Consider the following 15,091-nt stretch of genomic DNA (forward strand, 5'->3'; position numbering starts at 1 on the left):
AAAATAAGAGCCATTTAGCGAAGAAAACGCGGCGGAGAAACGCTCAGAGAGCTGCTGGGGAAACACGCTCCCTCCCTGCGGCCGCAGAGCTGGAGAGGAACCCCCGGGACGCCTCCAGCCCCCCCCACCTGCGGGTCCTGCACCGCTGCGCTCGGCCACCGCATCGCGTCCCCACCCCGCGCACCCGGCAGGCCCGGGGAGCGGCTGCACACTCGGGGTGCCACGAAGGGAGCGCTGCCAGCTGCGCCCCACGGGCTCCAGCTGCCCGGGATCAGCGCCGCGGGCACGGCCGGCCCAGCGGCGCTGCGCGGGGAAGCGGATCGACTTCTGCTCAGCCCCGGTCCTTCGGGAGGTGAACGCGGCTATTTTTATCCCCGCTCAGCGCTCCTGCAGCACAGCCAGAGATGCCGTGCCAGGCTGAGAAAGGCGGGGGGCTTGTTGGGGGGCAGAGGTGCCGTGGGGCAGCCCCATGGACGGCCCGCTGCCCCGCGGCGTAGAAATGGGGACAGCCCCCTCGCTGGGCACGTCTCCCGCGACCGGCCCCGGGAGCCAGCTGTACCCTTGCCTGCCCCATCCATCCCTGCTCAGTTCTGCAGGGCGCTAGGGGTGTTGTACCCCCGGTGCCACCCGTGTGCACTCACAGGGCTGAACATCAGCCGATGGCATCGAACCCGGCACGAGGTGCATTTCCCAGGTGGCCCATCAGTCACCTGTCAGCACCGCTTAGATAAAGGATAGCAGCACTGCCGCTCCGTGGGGACGGAGCACAGCTTTCTCTGGTGTGGAGGAGAGGGGATGAGTACAGGGCTGGGAGCAGCTGCTGGCAGCATCCGTTCCTGCAGACCCCACCAAAAATCCCAGGCTCAGCACCAAGCCCTCATCCTGAGTCGCTCCCACGTGCACGGCGCAAAAAGCCCGGCACAGCAGGACAGCAAACCCGGGCGGAAGGCCACGGGAGCTCTCACCCCGGTAGCCCGCTGGGATCAGCCCATCACACCGCTGTGGGGCACGGGGAGGGAAGAAGGCGTAGTTTAACACTTCATTAGGTAACCGCGAGGCATCGATCTGCCCTCCCAGCCTTCGCCTTGTCTAATTGTATATCTCCATCCCCATTAATTCTATCGGAAAAGCAGAGAGGAGGGCTTAGAGTCTGAGCCTATCTTTAGGAAAATTCAGAGATGTAATTGCCGAGTGCTCTAAATCACGAGGCTTTATCCACTGTTAGCAGTATTTTAAAGCCACGGTCATCAATAGCCCCTCTCAGCACGTGCCATTAATCCCACTTTGGAGATGGTGCCCAGCACTGCTGGCTCCAGAGCGCAGTGGGGCTGCAGGTCACGGCGAGGGCTGAAGGCTCTCCTGCCTCAGCAGCAGCAGGCAGAGCACAGCCCAGAGCTGCCAACAGCCTCCCCGTCCCATCATGGGACTCCAAGAGCTCCTGGATCCAGCGGCGGGCTGGTGGGACACAGCGAGCGAGCGAGCGGCAAACCCAGCTCATTTGATCTATTCAATTGGATTCAATTCCAGCCCCGTGATTCAATTAGCCCTGGAGGGACGGCACAGGAGGGCAGGGGCCGCCGAGCAGAGCCCAGCATGAGCTTCATCAGCCGCAGAGCCCGGCAAAGTCCTGCAGCACAGGTTGGCAGCAGGCGATGTAAGCCCGCCCTATGATTCCTACTCACTGCATGGTCCAGACGAAGGCCCGCTGCACACTGCCCCCGCCGGCTGCCTGAAGCTCCCCAACGTTACCGCTTCCCTTGCAGCTTCCTGAAAGGCCACTGAGCAGGACGAGGAGGGTCCCCCCCCCTTCCGAGAGCCACCTCTCCCTCAGCTTGGCTTGAAAAATGGGACCTGTACGAGCCATGAGGCTGATAGCAAAAATCACAGCAGCACTTGCAAATCAATTTTTAATAACTCTCTCCAAAGTTTAGCTCAAACTCCATTTTTCTCCTACAGAATTCGGTCATTATTTTGTAAATTATTTGTTTCCCTGCAGCGGCAGCCTAATTTAAAGGCAGGAATCTGATTTCTCCCCACACTCGCCAAGCCTCAGAAACAGCTCTTCCAGTAATAGACTGGGTTATGAATTAGGTGTAATAAAATACACTCAAGGGTGCGGATGGGACACAGGAAAGCCTGGGGTCACAACCAGCCTTGGGCAGGACGTTGGAGCTCCATGGCTTTCTGCTCAGCTCAGGTTGCCAACACAGCACGTGCTGGGCACAGGGCCACCCCCGGCTGTCCCCGTGGTGACAAACAGTGCACACACCACACAGGCAGGGCTCTGCTATTTATTGAGCTCTAGGTACGTATGTACACCAATTTACAGTGCTTGGGGTGGTGACACTATGACAAGGGGACGTGCATGGCAGTCTTCCCCAGCTCAGCCTCTGGTGGGGAAAACCTCAGGAGCTGCTCCCACCCACGGCCCAGGTTCATGGCAGCAAGGGGACAGCACGAGGGAGACAGCGATCATTCCCACCCCTTTGCCAGTGGAGAAATGAGCACCTTCCACATGCCCCAGCCTGCTCTCGAGCTGAGTGGCTTCCTGCAGCCCATTTGCTGGCCCAGCAGCATCCTGCTGACACGCACCCACACGGCACAGCAGCAGGTAAGGATCTGGCTCAGCTGACAGAAGCCAGCCAGCTCCGTGCTGCAGCAAGCAGCCTCTGCGGGGAGAAGCTGATGCTCCCAAGGAGGACACAGCACCTAGCAGGCTCTGCAGCCAAGGACGCAGCTTTAGGTTTCCCATCCTCGCGGCAGGTAAAGATGAAACATGAAAGTAATTGGTACGTGTTGACATGAATAAACATTGCCTAAAACTGGCAGAGAATAAGCACTCCAACCTGTGAGGCTAAGGGCAGGGCCAGGCACTTGTTTTTTCCTTCTCATTTTCTAGAAGAAAAAAAAAAAAGATCTGGGATGCAAACAACTTCTTTAGTTCAACCTACGGAGCCAGGTCCTAACATCACTGGTGGGAGCTGAAAATGCACAACAGGGAGAAGGTGTTTATGCTGCATATCCCTGAGTTGGCAGCCCGACACGGCACTCAGCACAGGTTCTGCCCTCCCTGGGCTCCTCCACACACTGAGCAGAAAGGTCTCCCTGTGCCCCTAAGCACCATCCTGGAGCTCTTCTCTTGGAACGTTTGCTGCAGGCTGCTTAGGGAAAACAGAAGGACAAGCTAGAAAGTGATTAACTACTTCTGCATCTGTGTTTTAACTGCAGTAGCTGCAAGCTACACACAAGGAAAAACTGGGGATTCGTCAGCTCAGGAAGCTCACCATGCACTTGCAAACAGAGGCAAGACAGACGTTCCTGTGAGGAAGAGGATTGTCACAATGCAGTCTCTGATGGGCAGCAAGGGGAGTGGGGAGGGACACGGCCCTCCTCTGCCCCATGAAGTGGAATATCTAAAAATTTCCCTCAAACCTATAAACAGCAGAGATGTGCCGGGCTGCTGGAAGCAGCAGTGACCCCAACCGGAGCTGGCCTCCAGTTACACAGCACTCACTTTGGTGGCCAATATCCCTCACGCTGGCTCAACCAGACCTCGGAGGCAAAATTTCTCCTTCTTCAGTAATTTGATGGTTTGGTTCAAGCAACACGGTCTGACGTGAAACCAGCAGCGACTGGAGCCTACTCTCGTGGGAACTGATCTTACATCCCCCCAGATTTCCCAGCAGGACGGCAGTGGATTTGACCTATGGTGCAGGAGGGACGGTTGATCCAGAGAGCTTTTAGGGCTTGGAGAACTTTCCCACAGAACAGACGAGCGACTTCCACCCAGCACTGCCTCACACAGCTGGAGTGAGTTTATTCTTTTGGTTGTGAGCTCTCCTCACCTCTGCTACGAAGGCTTCCAGTTCATCCTCCCTGAGGCTGCAGAGGGAATCTCCCATTGCTGCTTCACAGAAACAGCTGCCCACCCCCCTGGCACCGTACAGAATTGCTTCCTCCTCCTCCATAGGCCGACCACCTCTCCTCAGCCACAGTCCCATTGAAACACACGCCTTTGGGATCAAACACACAGCAGCAAGGCTCTCCCCTGGAAGAAGTGCAGTCCATTCTGCAGGTGGAAGGCTGCAGATGGGTGTCCCTGTCCAGCCAGGCCCATCTCTAGTCAGCCCTGTGCAGCGGCTGCGTCTCTGCTTCAAGAGATGGTGGAGAATTCCTTCAGCAGGAGCTCCTGGCTCAGCGTGTTGAAAGCAAGATTCTTCCTCACGTTGATGCTGATGGACCGAACCTGATGGAGGGAGAGCAAGATGTTTTAGCCAAAGGATGCTTTTTGGTTCTCGGGAGGCACAGCGGCTTCGACACAGCTCAGCATGAAACTGTGATAGCTCTAGAGGACTTGCTGCAGCCAGTTTTCTGCATATTCTGTGCTGAGTGCCCTGAACTTGATGCTGCACGGCCAGCTGTCTCCGAGGAGCATCTTCCCCCCTTAATGATGCCTGACTCGCAGCCACCCCCGCAGCCTGCAGGAAGAGGTGGGCAGCCCCGTGGCACAGCAGCTCCCATCCCTGAGTGCCTGCCCCACTCTGGGCTCCATCTCAGCTGCAGTCGGCAACGAGAAAACAGAGTCAAACATCATCTGTGTCAGCGCCTGTGCAGCAGCGACAGAAAGCAAAAGTGACACGAGCTCATCCAAACAACGGGATTACAGTTCCCAGAGACTCGGAGCCTGTGATAATAAGGCTGTTGCTGACCTGGTTAGTGCTCTGTGCTTTTTAAAAGCACTGAGGGATGAAATAAATAGAAGCAAAATAAGGGATCTGATACCGGGGGCTGAAGGAGGAGTTTACACTGGTGAGGCCCCTCCTGCAGCCCTGGGGGATGGGATGGGGGAAGAGGAAGGGCAGAAAGATGCTGCAAGTAGTGTAAGCCAGCATCCCTGTTCAGTCCAGGAGCATTTCTGTGGGTCCCAACAACGGAAGGAACAAGCAGAAACGAGCCCCTGGCTTCAGGAACTGCTGCTGGGGCCAGGCATCAGCCGTAGGAGGCACTGAATTCATACACATATACAGGTTTGTAAGGACGGTGAGGCAGCAGAGAAGCTGAACTGACAAATACTGAGAGCACAAGGCTTAGCAGAAATTGTAGCTGTGGGGCAGAGCAGAAGAAATTAAGCCTATTTAGTCTGCAAAGAGAAGGTTTAGGAGGAACAGAGCAAACACTCTCCAATATGTAAAATGAGGTCAGGAAGAGAACAGTGAGTAATAATACCTCCCCGGCTCCCCAGGGATGGGGCAAGAAATATTTAGCTTAATTTAAGACAAAAGATTTACATTGGAAAAGAGGAAATACTTTTAACCCTGCAGGTTGTGAAGCAAGGGAATGGATAGCTGAGGTTTTCACTTCAAGATAGATCCAGGTTTCAAGAACAGCTTACTCCAACGTAGGCCAAAAGTAGTGGAGACAGACCTGGATCTGCCTTAGCACAAATGTGGGAGAGGAGCAGGCGGGATAATGGCACACAAAAGGACCCTGACATCTCTGCAGATCTCTGCCCAGCATTTCTTCTGCTCCAACATAACAAGCAGTTCTGAGTCGACCGGCTCTAAAGGTAAGAATAGCTCAAATTAAAGCTAAATTGAATCATCTCCAGCACCAAGGCTCAGCACAGGGAGCTGGAGCTCATTCCTCTTTTGGGGTTGGAAGAGCAGCCAGCAGCCAGGTGTCCGCCTGCAGCAAGGAGGAACTTGAGGAGCTTCCTGCAGGCTGGCCGAGCTGCTCCAGCCACAAGGATACTCCCAGGAGCACTTCTGGAGCAGCAGCAGGCTGCTGGCGTGGGAGCTGCCAGATCTCTTCAGGAAGGCAGATACAAGCCCCAGAAAGTAAGCTCAGAGCTGTAACATTCGTTCTGCAAGGAAATAAAGCAGTGTGTGTCCTCTCCTGCTTCTGTACAGAGCACGCTGAAGAGCTTTTAGAATTGTTTGCTCTCTATTAGTAGCTTGGATCTCATTTAGCTCACAGACTTTGGAGAAATGGGAAATGCATGAAATGCATCACATGGAGAACAAAGAGCAGAGGGAAGGATGAAAGAATGGGAGGCATTGACCATGAGAGGAAAACATTATTCAGTTCTAGTTTGGGTCATTATAGCTGGATTTGTGCAACACTGCACTGTTACTCCTATCTTGTAGCAAGTTCCATCAATTAAACCTGTTTCCAATCAACAAGCAGCTCTTAAGAGATTTGTACAATGGGAGGAAGGTTTACGCTGACTGCTATATCTAATTAAAAGTCAAATTAGTGTAATTTCCCCTGCAGAAATCAATCCCTAATCAGACTATTTTGAGACTCCACTGAAACCCATCCAGCTGCAGACAGTGAGCCCTTTGGAAAGATGCTGGGTGTCTGTGTATTGCTGCAGCTGCAACATGAGGGTCCAGAAGCCTACATCCATACTGCTCACTCTATCAAAGCAGCACGGACCTCAAATGTCATCCCCAGTGTTTCAAAGAAAAAGAAGAAAAAAAAGTTAGAAAACCTCCTAACTTCCTTTTTCTGGGTCCCCAAAGGTGGCACAACAGGCCAGAAAACCCAGCTGATACAAACACTCTGCACATCACCTTCCACCACAATGTCACAAAGCCTTTGAAAACTTCTTTGAACAGGGAATGGGAGAAGAAAGCAGATTTTTCTTTGGGATTAGCAAGAAAGAGCAGCACAGAGGCAAAGCCAGAGCACTGCAGCAGTGCATTAGCAAAGCATGTCAAAGGAGTGAGAACAAGATTTCTAAGCATAAAGGAGCCAAGAGAATGGCCCGGGGAAGTTTCTGCTCACCCACTTAATGGGAGCAAAGGGAGATGAAAAGAAGGCTGGAGAGGAAAATGGCTCCTGCATGTCATTCCCCACCGAGCAGGGTTTGCTTTATCCCACAGTTAGAGATAGGGACAAGAAAGCCAGGCAGAACCTGGAAAGAGTTATTTGCAAAACAAACCTTGTTTAGGAAGACAGGATGATACCAGGGTGAGCTTGGAAACTGCACTGGAAACCAGCAGCTCCCCAGCAGCCCTGCTCTTTCAGTAGGAGGGCCCACAAAACAAATCCACTTCACCTTTCCCCCTCCACAAAATCCTGCAATCTCAACAGCTAAGCACAGAGCACCAGGTATGGGGAGGTTACCCAGCACCACACCAGCAACAACCATAGCTGAAGTAAAATGAAGCCAGCTCTCCAGTCTGAAGGGGATTTGGGGAGAACAGGGCAGGGCCTTTTCGATGAGCTGTGAGAACAATTAATAAAGCCATCCGTTTCTGTGCACCTGGAGGAAAAACAGCGTGGATGACAGGAGAGCCAGGTTTGCCGAAGACAAATCATAACCTATCACGTTGATTTCCTGCTGTGCTGAGGGAACAGCTTAATGGAAAGCAGGGGATTTTCTGTAGCTGTGAGTAAAAAACCTTTAATAGGGTCCCAATTCTCAGGGCATCGAGAGAAGTGTGGATTAAACTGTTTCACAACTGGGTCAATCAGCCTGTTTAGACAGTAATTATTCAGGCATCACTTGCTCTTGAGGAGAAGGTCCCAGGGGTGGCTGGTGGTAATTTTCAGAGGGGGGCCTGGATTACGTTAAACAGATTCTTAAATGATGCAGAATTTGGAGGAATCACGCATACACAAAAAAGGGGCTACAAGATAAAAAAAAAAAACAGCCAAACTGTTTTGTAGCTGTGATGATCTTAGAGCTAAGAATGCCATTTTAATCAATCAGCCAGAGCTCCTGCCAGGCCAAATGGAAAGCAGGGCACACAGGAAGCACGTGGCCGAGAGGCTGGGGAAGGAGAAGCTGGCTGAGGAGGGCAGGAACCCCTGGGACAGAGCAGATGACAGCAGAAACATGGATGTGTTCTATTACCAGGCTACAGAAGCCTGTTACAAGGAGGCTACCTCGCGTGCATTCTGGATATGGTATCAAACAGCAAGGCAGGAAAAAGAACAGGCACAAAGCAGCAAAGAAAAACATAAAAGTGGTCAGAAATGGCTTTTGCCCATATCCTAACTCGGTGGTTAGTACTGAAACGACCTAAAAAACATTAAAAGGTTAAACAGTATGCTGCATAAGGGATCAAAAGCAACTCAGGCGTGCCTGCTCTGGAGCACATTAGACAGAAGGAGGCGTAACAGTCCCAGACTCATGCAGGCTCGTGATGGAGTGGGCTGGCCTCAGTTACTCATCAATCAGCGGACAGAGCTGCAAGAGACAATCGCTGCTCAAACTGGTGGAAAGAGCTGCCAGCCAGAGAATGCTCCTCTCGCTCAAGTCGAAACGGTTTTAAAGCGAGGAAAAACCAGGCTTTCCTTCAGGGCTACTACAAAAACACCAGCTCTGTTGGATGGGAAATGCCCTGACCCAACAACCGAAACGCAGCTCCCTGCAGCAGGGCGAGCAAATTGGGCTGCTGAAGAACACCGGCCCAGATTATATGGACGCTGCTTTGTCTTCAGTGAATTGCTTTTTGTTATGCTTCCTACCATTTGCTCTCTAAGGAAGGGACTTTGCTAGAGAATGGAGAATGCCGTTGCTTTCTTTCCCTGGGAACCTGATTTTGGGAGCGATGGAGGAAGGTCTGTGCAGGCAGGTGTGTGACCAGCACCACAAGCTGCTCAGCCCCACAGTGTGCAGCCTCACTAACAACACCAAAAAGACTCGTGCTCTGTGCAATAAAATCAAGAAGTCAGCTCTTCCAACATACACACTCATCACCACAAAGCACGTTAGATCCCCACACAAAGAAGGAACAGAGACTATCTGATGGCCTCAACAGCCTGGTGGTTCCTCCTTAGCCATAGGCTGCAGGGAAGGGAGCTACAGGGTTTCAGATCAGCCAACACACAGCATGTGTGTGGATTCAACTCCTTGCCCCACCTTTGGGTGCAGCCCTCAACAAATTGGGCTGCTCAACTATACCCCAAATGCCTCCACTCAGATCCTAAGCAAAAGCTTCAGAACAGAGCCATTGATTCTGCAGCTTACCAGCTCTTTGAAGAAGGCAGCCTCCTTATGCTGCTCGGAGTAACGCTCGTACTGATCCAGGCCATCCTGCAGCTTCAGGGTCAGCGTGTCATAGTTGGAGCGTACCACTTCCAAAACCTGCCAAAGACAGTCAAATGCAGCAGAAGAATCAGTTGCAGGTGCCTTTGCACAGCCTTACAATAAGGCTGGGGTAGATCACATCTCTGGCACCTGTTTTTGCAACATAAATGGCTTTAACAGTCAATATTTGGTACATGACTAATAAAATGGAGGTGGGCACGAAAATATTCTTAATGCCAGTAAGGAAGTCCTCAAATCTACAGAGTTTCTGCTTTCACAAGAATAGTGGATGAGCCTCTAACTATGGCAGCAGCAGTTCCCAAATGCAATTACATCACAGGAGATGTAAATGTGATCTCACTAAGTGAAGCAGCTAATCACCACGTGCACACACCCAAACGTAACACAGTAGGCACTATGCAAACACAGGCTTGCCTGACCCCCAGCTCCTCACGATGCTGGTTTGTCAGCACACCACTTGCTTGCTAATTACAATTCACAATCTGCTTAAATGTTGGCTTCTACAGTGGCTCAGTTCAGCCTCCGTACTGAGCACTGCACTTCTCTGCCGATGGGAGCAAACTTGATAGACACCAAGGTAAAACCAAGTCTGTAATGAATTCTGGCATTAGAAACAAGTGGAGCTGCACATCCAGGTTTTCCTGCCCAGGAGATACCTTTTTGTTGCCTACAGTCGCTGCAGCCAAATCACTCTGCTTATGCTGCTGCCTTGCTCTGCTCCCAGCACTGCAAATTCATAGCTATACGTCTCTGCCCTAATGAACTATCTGCTCTCCTATCTCGGGGACAGCAAGAGGCACTCCCACAATACTTTTTAGCTTCAAAGCACTGCTTGGACAAATCCATTCCTCAAAGCACTTGTGAGACGGCAAGTGGCAATAATCTTCCTACCAGGAACCATATAGCTCAGCACTCCTGGGTAAAACGTATGCTTGAAACAGTTCTCTTAAACACAGGAATTTCCTTCCTAGGCTGTTACCACTTGGTCTCAGAGCTTAACAGAAGCACAGATATCAACAATATCAGCATCTGAAGTTTGCATTACAGAAGCTTACATGCAGCCATGAGCATGACATAGGGTGCAAAGTGGAAAAGAAGAGCACCCTGCCCTATGCAGGCTAAGTGCAAGGTTCCCACTATGGCAGAACTCAAAGGACATCACCCAAATGAGGGCTGGCCATAAAAAAGGGACTCAGAAGTGGCTGCTTGGTGAGATGGCCCCATGGCACTCTTTTCACAGCTCGACTGCCCTCCAGCGCTGCAGAGACAAGTCAGAGAAGCGAATACTGAGGTTATGTTATAATTTGTGAGGTTATTTCAGAACAGCCTGTCAGTGTCCTGCTGCTGCAGGAGCATGCAGTCACCTCTCCAGGAAGACTCATTTCCTAATTCTGTTTGTCAGCTCCACTGGCAAAGGAAGAACTCTTTGCAGTAACAGCCAACTCCAAATTCACTCTGGCCCTCTTACTGCTGTGTGCAGAAGTTGGGAGAAAAAATACAGAGCCAAGAGCAATGATGGAAGACAGAACACTAGGTACAGGAATGATTTAGTTTAGGGTACAACTATCCACTAGGGACAGAGATCAGAAGTGTAATGCACCTGCTGAGCAAGGGAGCATCCAGCAGCTGGCATGAATCAGAGGGCTGTCCTCCTGTCACTCGGAGGAAGCCAAACTGACCAAGATTAGTAAGACACGGGGGAGCAGCCCTGTCTGACAGGTGAGGAGTAGTTCACCGGAGGCAGCAGTGAGCCTTGTAAACAGCACCCCATAAATCAGCCATCCTGTGCCACCTCTGAAAGGCAGCTCACCACTCTGTGCTGCTCCAGCAGGACAGGGAAGGAGCGAGAGACCCCAAGCCCTGCCGTGTTACTCATTCCTTATCACGATCTCCGCAGTGAACTTGAGATCAGCTTATCCCTTTAGCTGTGAACAGTCATTGGTTTCCATGTCTTATCTTTTTTTAATTATGAAATAGAACTTAAAAAGAAAGGGTAAGTTAAAAATAAACAGCTTTTCTTCACTGCCTGATAATTTCCCTTCCTTGCTGCCGCGGAGAAAAAATGCTACGTGGGATCTGAGATAAACCCACTCACAGATCATTTCACTTATACTCTGTAATGGATAGGAACTGTTACTGAGATTAGGACCTGCCATCCTCGAGACAATTCCATCTGCTCTTTAAGATGCAGCTGCTAGACAGAAGAGAGGTTAAAGACTGCAGCAGAAGGTATTAAGAACTTCTAACATGAAGGTTTGAAAGGCATCAGCATTCTGTACAGATGACAAACACTCACATCCTCCATGTGACAACATCCTGAGCTGGTATCCTTTGCCTTTTTTACACTTGCTTTGACTTCTGCTCAGGAAAGCGACTGCAAGGGTGTCCTTGTGAGTTAAATGCACAATACCTTCATCTGTGCTTTTCTCCAGTACAAAAGACCTAGGAGAATTTAACTTCAAGAGTGACGCATTTCTCTTTCAACATCCTGCCCAACCCATTTTCCCTAGAAGTCTCCATGGAAGAGCAGAAAACATCAGAACTGAGATCACAGTCATAGAATCATCAAGGTTGGAAAAGACCCCTAAGATCCTCCAGTCAACCCATCCTCACCATGCCCATAACCACATCCACAGGAAAGATGCTAAAAGAGACGTTAAGGTTTCCTATTCCATTAAAAGCCTGATGTGCATTTTATACTGGAGTCCTTCAATTGGTTTCTTTCCTCCAGATTTAGTACAAACCTTTCCCCCGCGCTAAGCTGCACGCACAACTCGCTGTCCCCAAGCATTTCTCTATAGTGAATCCAACTGAACAGCAACATTCCTCACTGTAATGAAAAGGCTGCTGTCACCTGGGCTACAAAGAGGCCATTGCCTCTCCATACAAAGTGCTAGATAATTGACACAAATTTTACAATAGTATCTTCTAATTACTATGGAAAATGATTTCTTTTTTTCCAAATGGCACTTCTCACAGAGCAACTTAAAAGTTGCTGATGCAGGATGGAGTCTATGCTAGAATTAATCCCCAGAAGTGCCAAAGATAAAGCAGATAACGAAATAATTAGAAGTTAAATAAAAACAAGCACACAGCTGCCACATTTCCAAACAGACTCTGCCCAGACCCCTGCTGCACTCAACTCCTTCTCCCCTTCTGCCTGAGCCAAGCTCAGAGAGGATCCACTCAGGCTGTCAGCACTACCCAGCTGTGCAGGAAGCAGCTCCCATTCACCCACCCTGGGACAGGCAGCAGCATGAAGCCTTCTCTGCCCAGCACCACCTTACCTTTGCAGCTCTTCTGGAGCTAAATGCAGTGCTGGTGCTCCAACATCACCCTTCACCCCCAAACTAATCAAGCCATGAGTCTTAATCCCATGTTCCTGAATGCTAAGAGGAAGAGGATGTTGCTATGACAGTCACAATTCAGATTCCTGTGTACAGCACACATCCACAGATGCAAAGTAGGCCTGATGAACACAGCGGGAAAGGAAGATCTGGGCGTGAGATGCAAGCTGTCACACCACGCATGTACAAAATACACAACACCTTGCCATTCCTACTCCCATGCCCCACATCCCCTGCACCAAGCACCTGCTGCCTGCCCTGCACGCACACGAAGGACCTCCAGCCCTCTCCTGCTGCTGGCTGAGAGCGAGCCTGGGGCTGCACAGAGGTGGAACACAGCCCCCAGCAGTGCACGCAGCCCTCACTCTCAGAGGAGAGAGCAACAGCCTTGTCTAACCCGAGGGCAGGAAAAATCCCTGGAAAGAGTAAAAAAAGATCACTAACCCAAACGATTAAGTGACAGCAATTACAGGCAAATGTCTCCTCTGAAGCATGAGAGAGGGCTGCACCAATGCAGGACTAAGACACGAGATCTGCTCAGATTGCTGGAGAGGGAAAGGTCTACAGAGTGTACTCAGCTGCCCAAAAGGACACTCGGTGTCGAGGAGCCTGGAGTTACACCTCTGTGTGTCAGATTTGATCCTTCATTGCTGATGATCACTCCTGGCCATTGCTGGTAGTTGTGCTGTGTGCTGCACCACACTGGGCCCAGCCAAACACAACTCCCCACGGCCCAGAACCTTCCTGAGAGCTGCTTTCATCCATTTGAACTTGCAGTACTGAAATCCAGGCCTTGCCACTTCCCTACACAAGACAAAAGGTTTTGATAGTAGGTAAGAGATTATTTTTATTTTACCCAGCAACATCAAGGAAGGACACTTCACATCCCCTTTTGCTCATATCTCAGCACTCAGCCATTCATGTTGGGCTCAGACTTTCTGCAGCTCAGACGTTTGTTCGATGATCATACAAAGATCTGTGATCTTTAAAGGCACAAACCTAAAAAGTTGACAGTTTCCATCCATGAAGCGGGAGCGTTCGGTGGCATTCTTTCCTCCTCTGCCCACCAGGTGCTTCTTTGAAGGATAAATAATTGATGCACTGACTCAGAAACAACTGCTGTTCTCCCAGTGCTGCTAGCAGAAATTGCATCCTGCTTTTGGACAAGAGTTATCTGCTCCACAAAGGTTTCCAAATCACCATCTACCAGAAGCCAGAAGGCATTCAACTTTACTGGGATATTTTTTGAAAGCTGTGTCATTTCCAGACTGATTGGGTCACTACTAAATAGTGTCAGATAAAATCTATGGAGGATCTGACTTCACGAAGACCCAAATCCGAACCATCATCCAGCACCACCAGGAAGTCTCCACGCCAAGCTCCTGTGGGACAGATCAAGACGAAACCCAGGAGGCAATTGTGTCATTCAAGGGAAGAAAATGGGTATGGTGCATTTCTGCCATGAGAACGACCATCCATGCACTGCACAACGCTGGCGTTTCCAAATTCCAGGCAGAGGAAAAGAGCAAAATATCACGACACCAACCAACTATCTTTAAAATCATCTGTTAATAAACCCCCTCCAAAGTAGACCTTCATACCTAGAGGGAGATCTGCCAGGAAATGGAGGAAGGGGAGCCCACGAACTTCCCTGCTGTTAGAAGCTTAGTGAGGAAGGCAGGCAGCAGACGGGACGATGGCAGGAGCATAAAACCCCGAGATAGATCGATCTGCTATTCTGGAGTTACAGCCCATTCTGAAGTTGTGAACCCTTCTCTCCAGCTGGTGGCATTTATGAAAACACTCCTCACTGCTACATATGTGAGAGCACTTGCAATTCTGCCAAGGTTCCAAATGCACTGCAGATAGCTATGGACTGGACCGTTAATTTTTTTATTTCCCCACTGAGCTCACAATTAACTTAAGTGCTGAAAAGTGACAGGCTGTTCCAAGAGAAGCTTTTATCCACCAGCTGCATTCTAGCACAGCAGTAAATCAACTGCTGTCACCAAAACAAGAAGAGCATCCTTGTGCTCACTGTGCACACTACCTGTTCACAGTTCAGCCTACCTGGCCAGCCAGCATTCTGCAAATGAATGCTGTGATTTGTGTACGTTCACTCGTGCTATCTTCTTTTAGAGGAAGATTTTGTTTCCCTGAACATAGAGAGAAAACAGTCAGCAGCAGCTTTCCAACATACCAGTTAACTGACCAGTTAAGGTCAGTAACCCTGCTGCCAAAAACAAGATAGAAGTTTAAAACTAAAGATGTAAGCTGTGGGCTCCTGCTGCAACTGACCTGAGAAGCCAGGACACAAACAGCTGTTACAGAAATCAAAGACAGCTACAGGAACCTAAAAAACAGCAGCTGAAGATTTTAAGAAAAGGTCAGAAATCAAACCTTTCTAGGCATGGCAGGCAGAAAGCATCCTGGCAAATTCTGAAATGGAAATACACAACTCTGGGTTCAAATTGTCTTGATGAGGTGATAACAGCACGCCTGGTGTGCACCAGGAGAAAAGAGGAAGATAAGGAAGTTTGTTTCTAGTAAAGAAATTAAGATGTCCCCTAAGTCAACCATCTTCTGGGAAAAGCTGTGCAAAAAAACCACCCTTACCATTCAATTTAACCTGAAAGACAGAAGCAAGTGGACTTGGGTTGAAAGCTGACTACAAATGGTA

The 15,091-nt window shown here is 50.1% G+C and overlaps 1 protein-coding gene across 1 annotated transcript in view; it reads right to left on the bottom strand.

Annotated features, from left to right (window-relative positions):
• Nucleotides 1-2,277: 2,277 nt before the first annotated feature.
• The window catches only part of ARMH3 (armadillo like helical domain containing 3), a 107,344-nt gene continuing 94,530 nt past the window's right edge, over nucleotides 2,278-15,091 (bottom strand). Inside the window, exons 25-26 of the mRNA XM_052676738.1 lie at nucleotides 8,984-9,100; nucleotides 2,278-4,246 (exon numbers count right to left, since the gene is read on the bottom strand). Coding sequence (XP_052532698.1) covers nucleotides 4,154-4,246; nucleotides 8,984-9,100 — 210 coding nt within the window. The 3' untranslated portion in view covers nucleotides 2,278-4,153. The remainder of the gene's footprint in view (nucleotides 4,247-8,983; nucleotides 9,101-15,091) is intronic.

The sequence above is a fragment of the Tympanuchus pallidicinctus genome, unplaced genomic scaffold (assembly GCF_026119805.1).
Source record: "Tympanuchus pallidicinctus isolate F22 unplaced genomic scaffold, pur_lepc_1.0 scaffold16, whole genome shotgun sequence".
Classification (NCBI taxonomy): domain Eukaryota; kingdom Metazoa; phylum Chordata; class Aves; order Galliformes; family Phasianidae; genus Tympanuchus; species Tympanuchus pallidicinctus.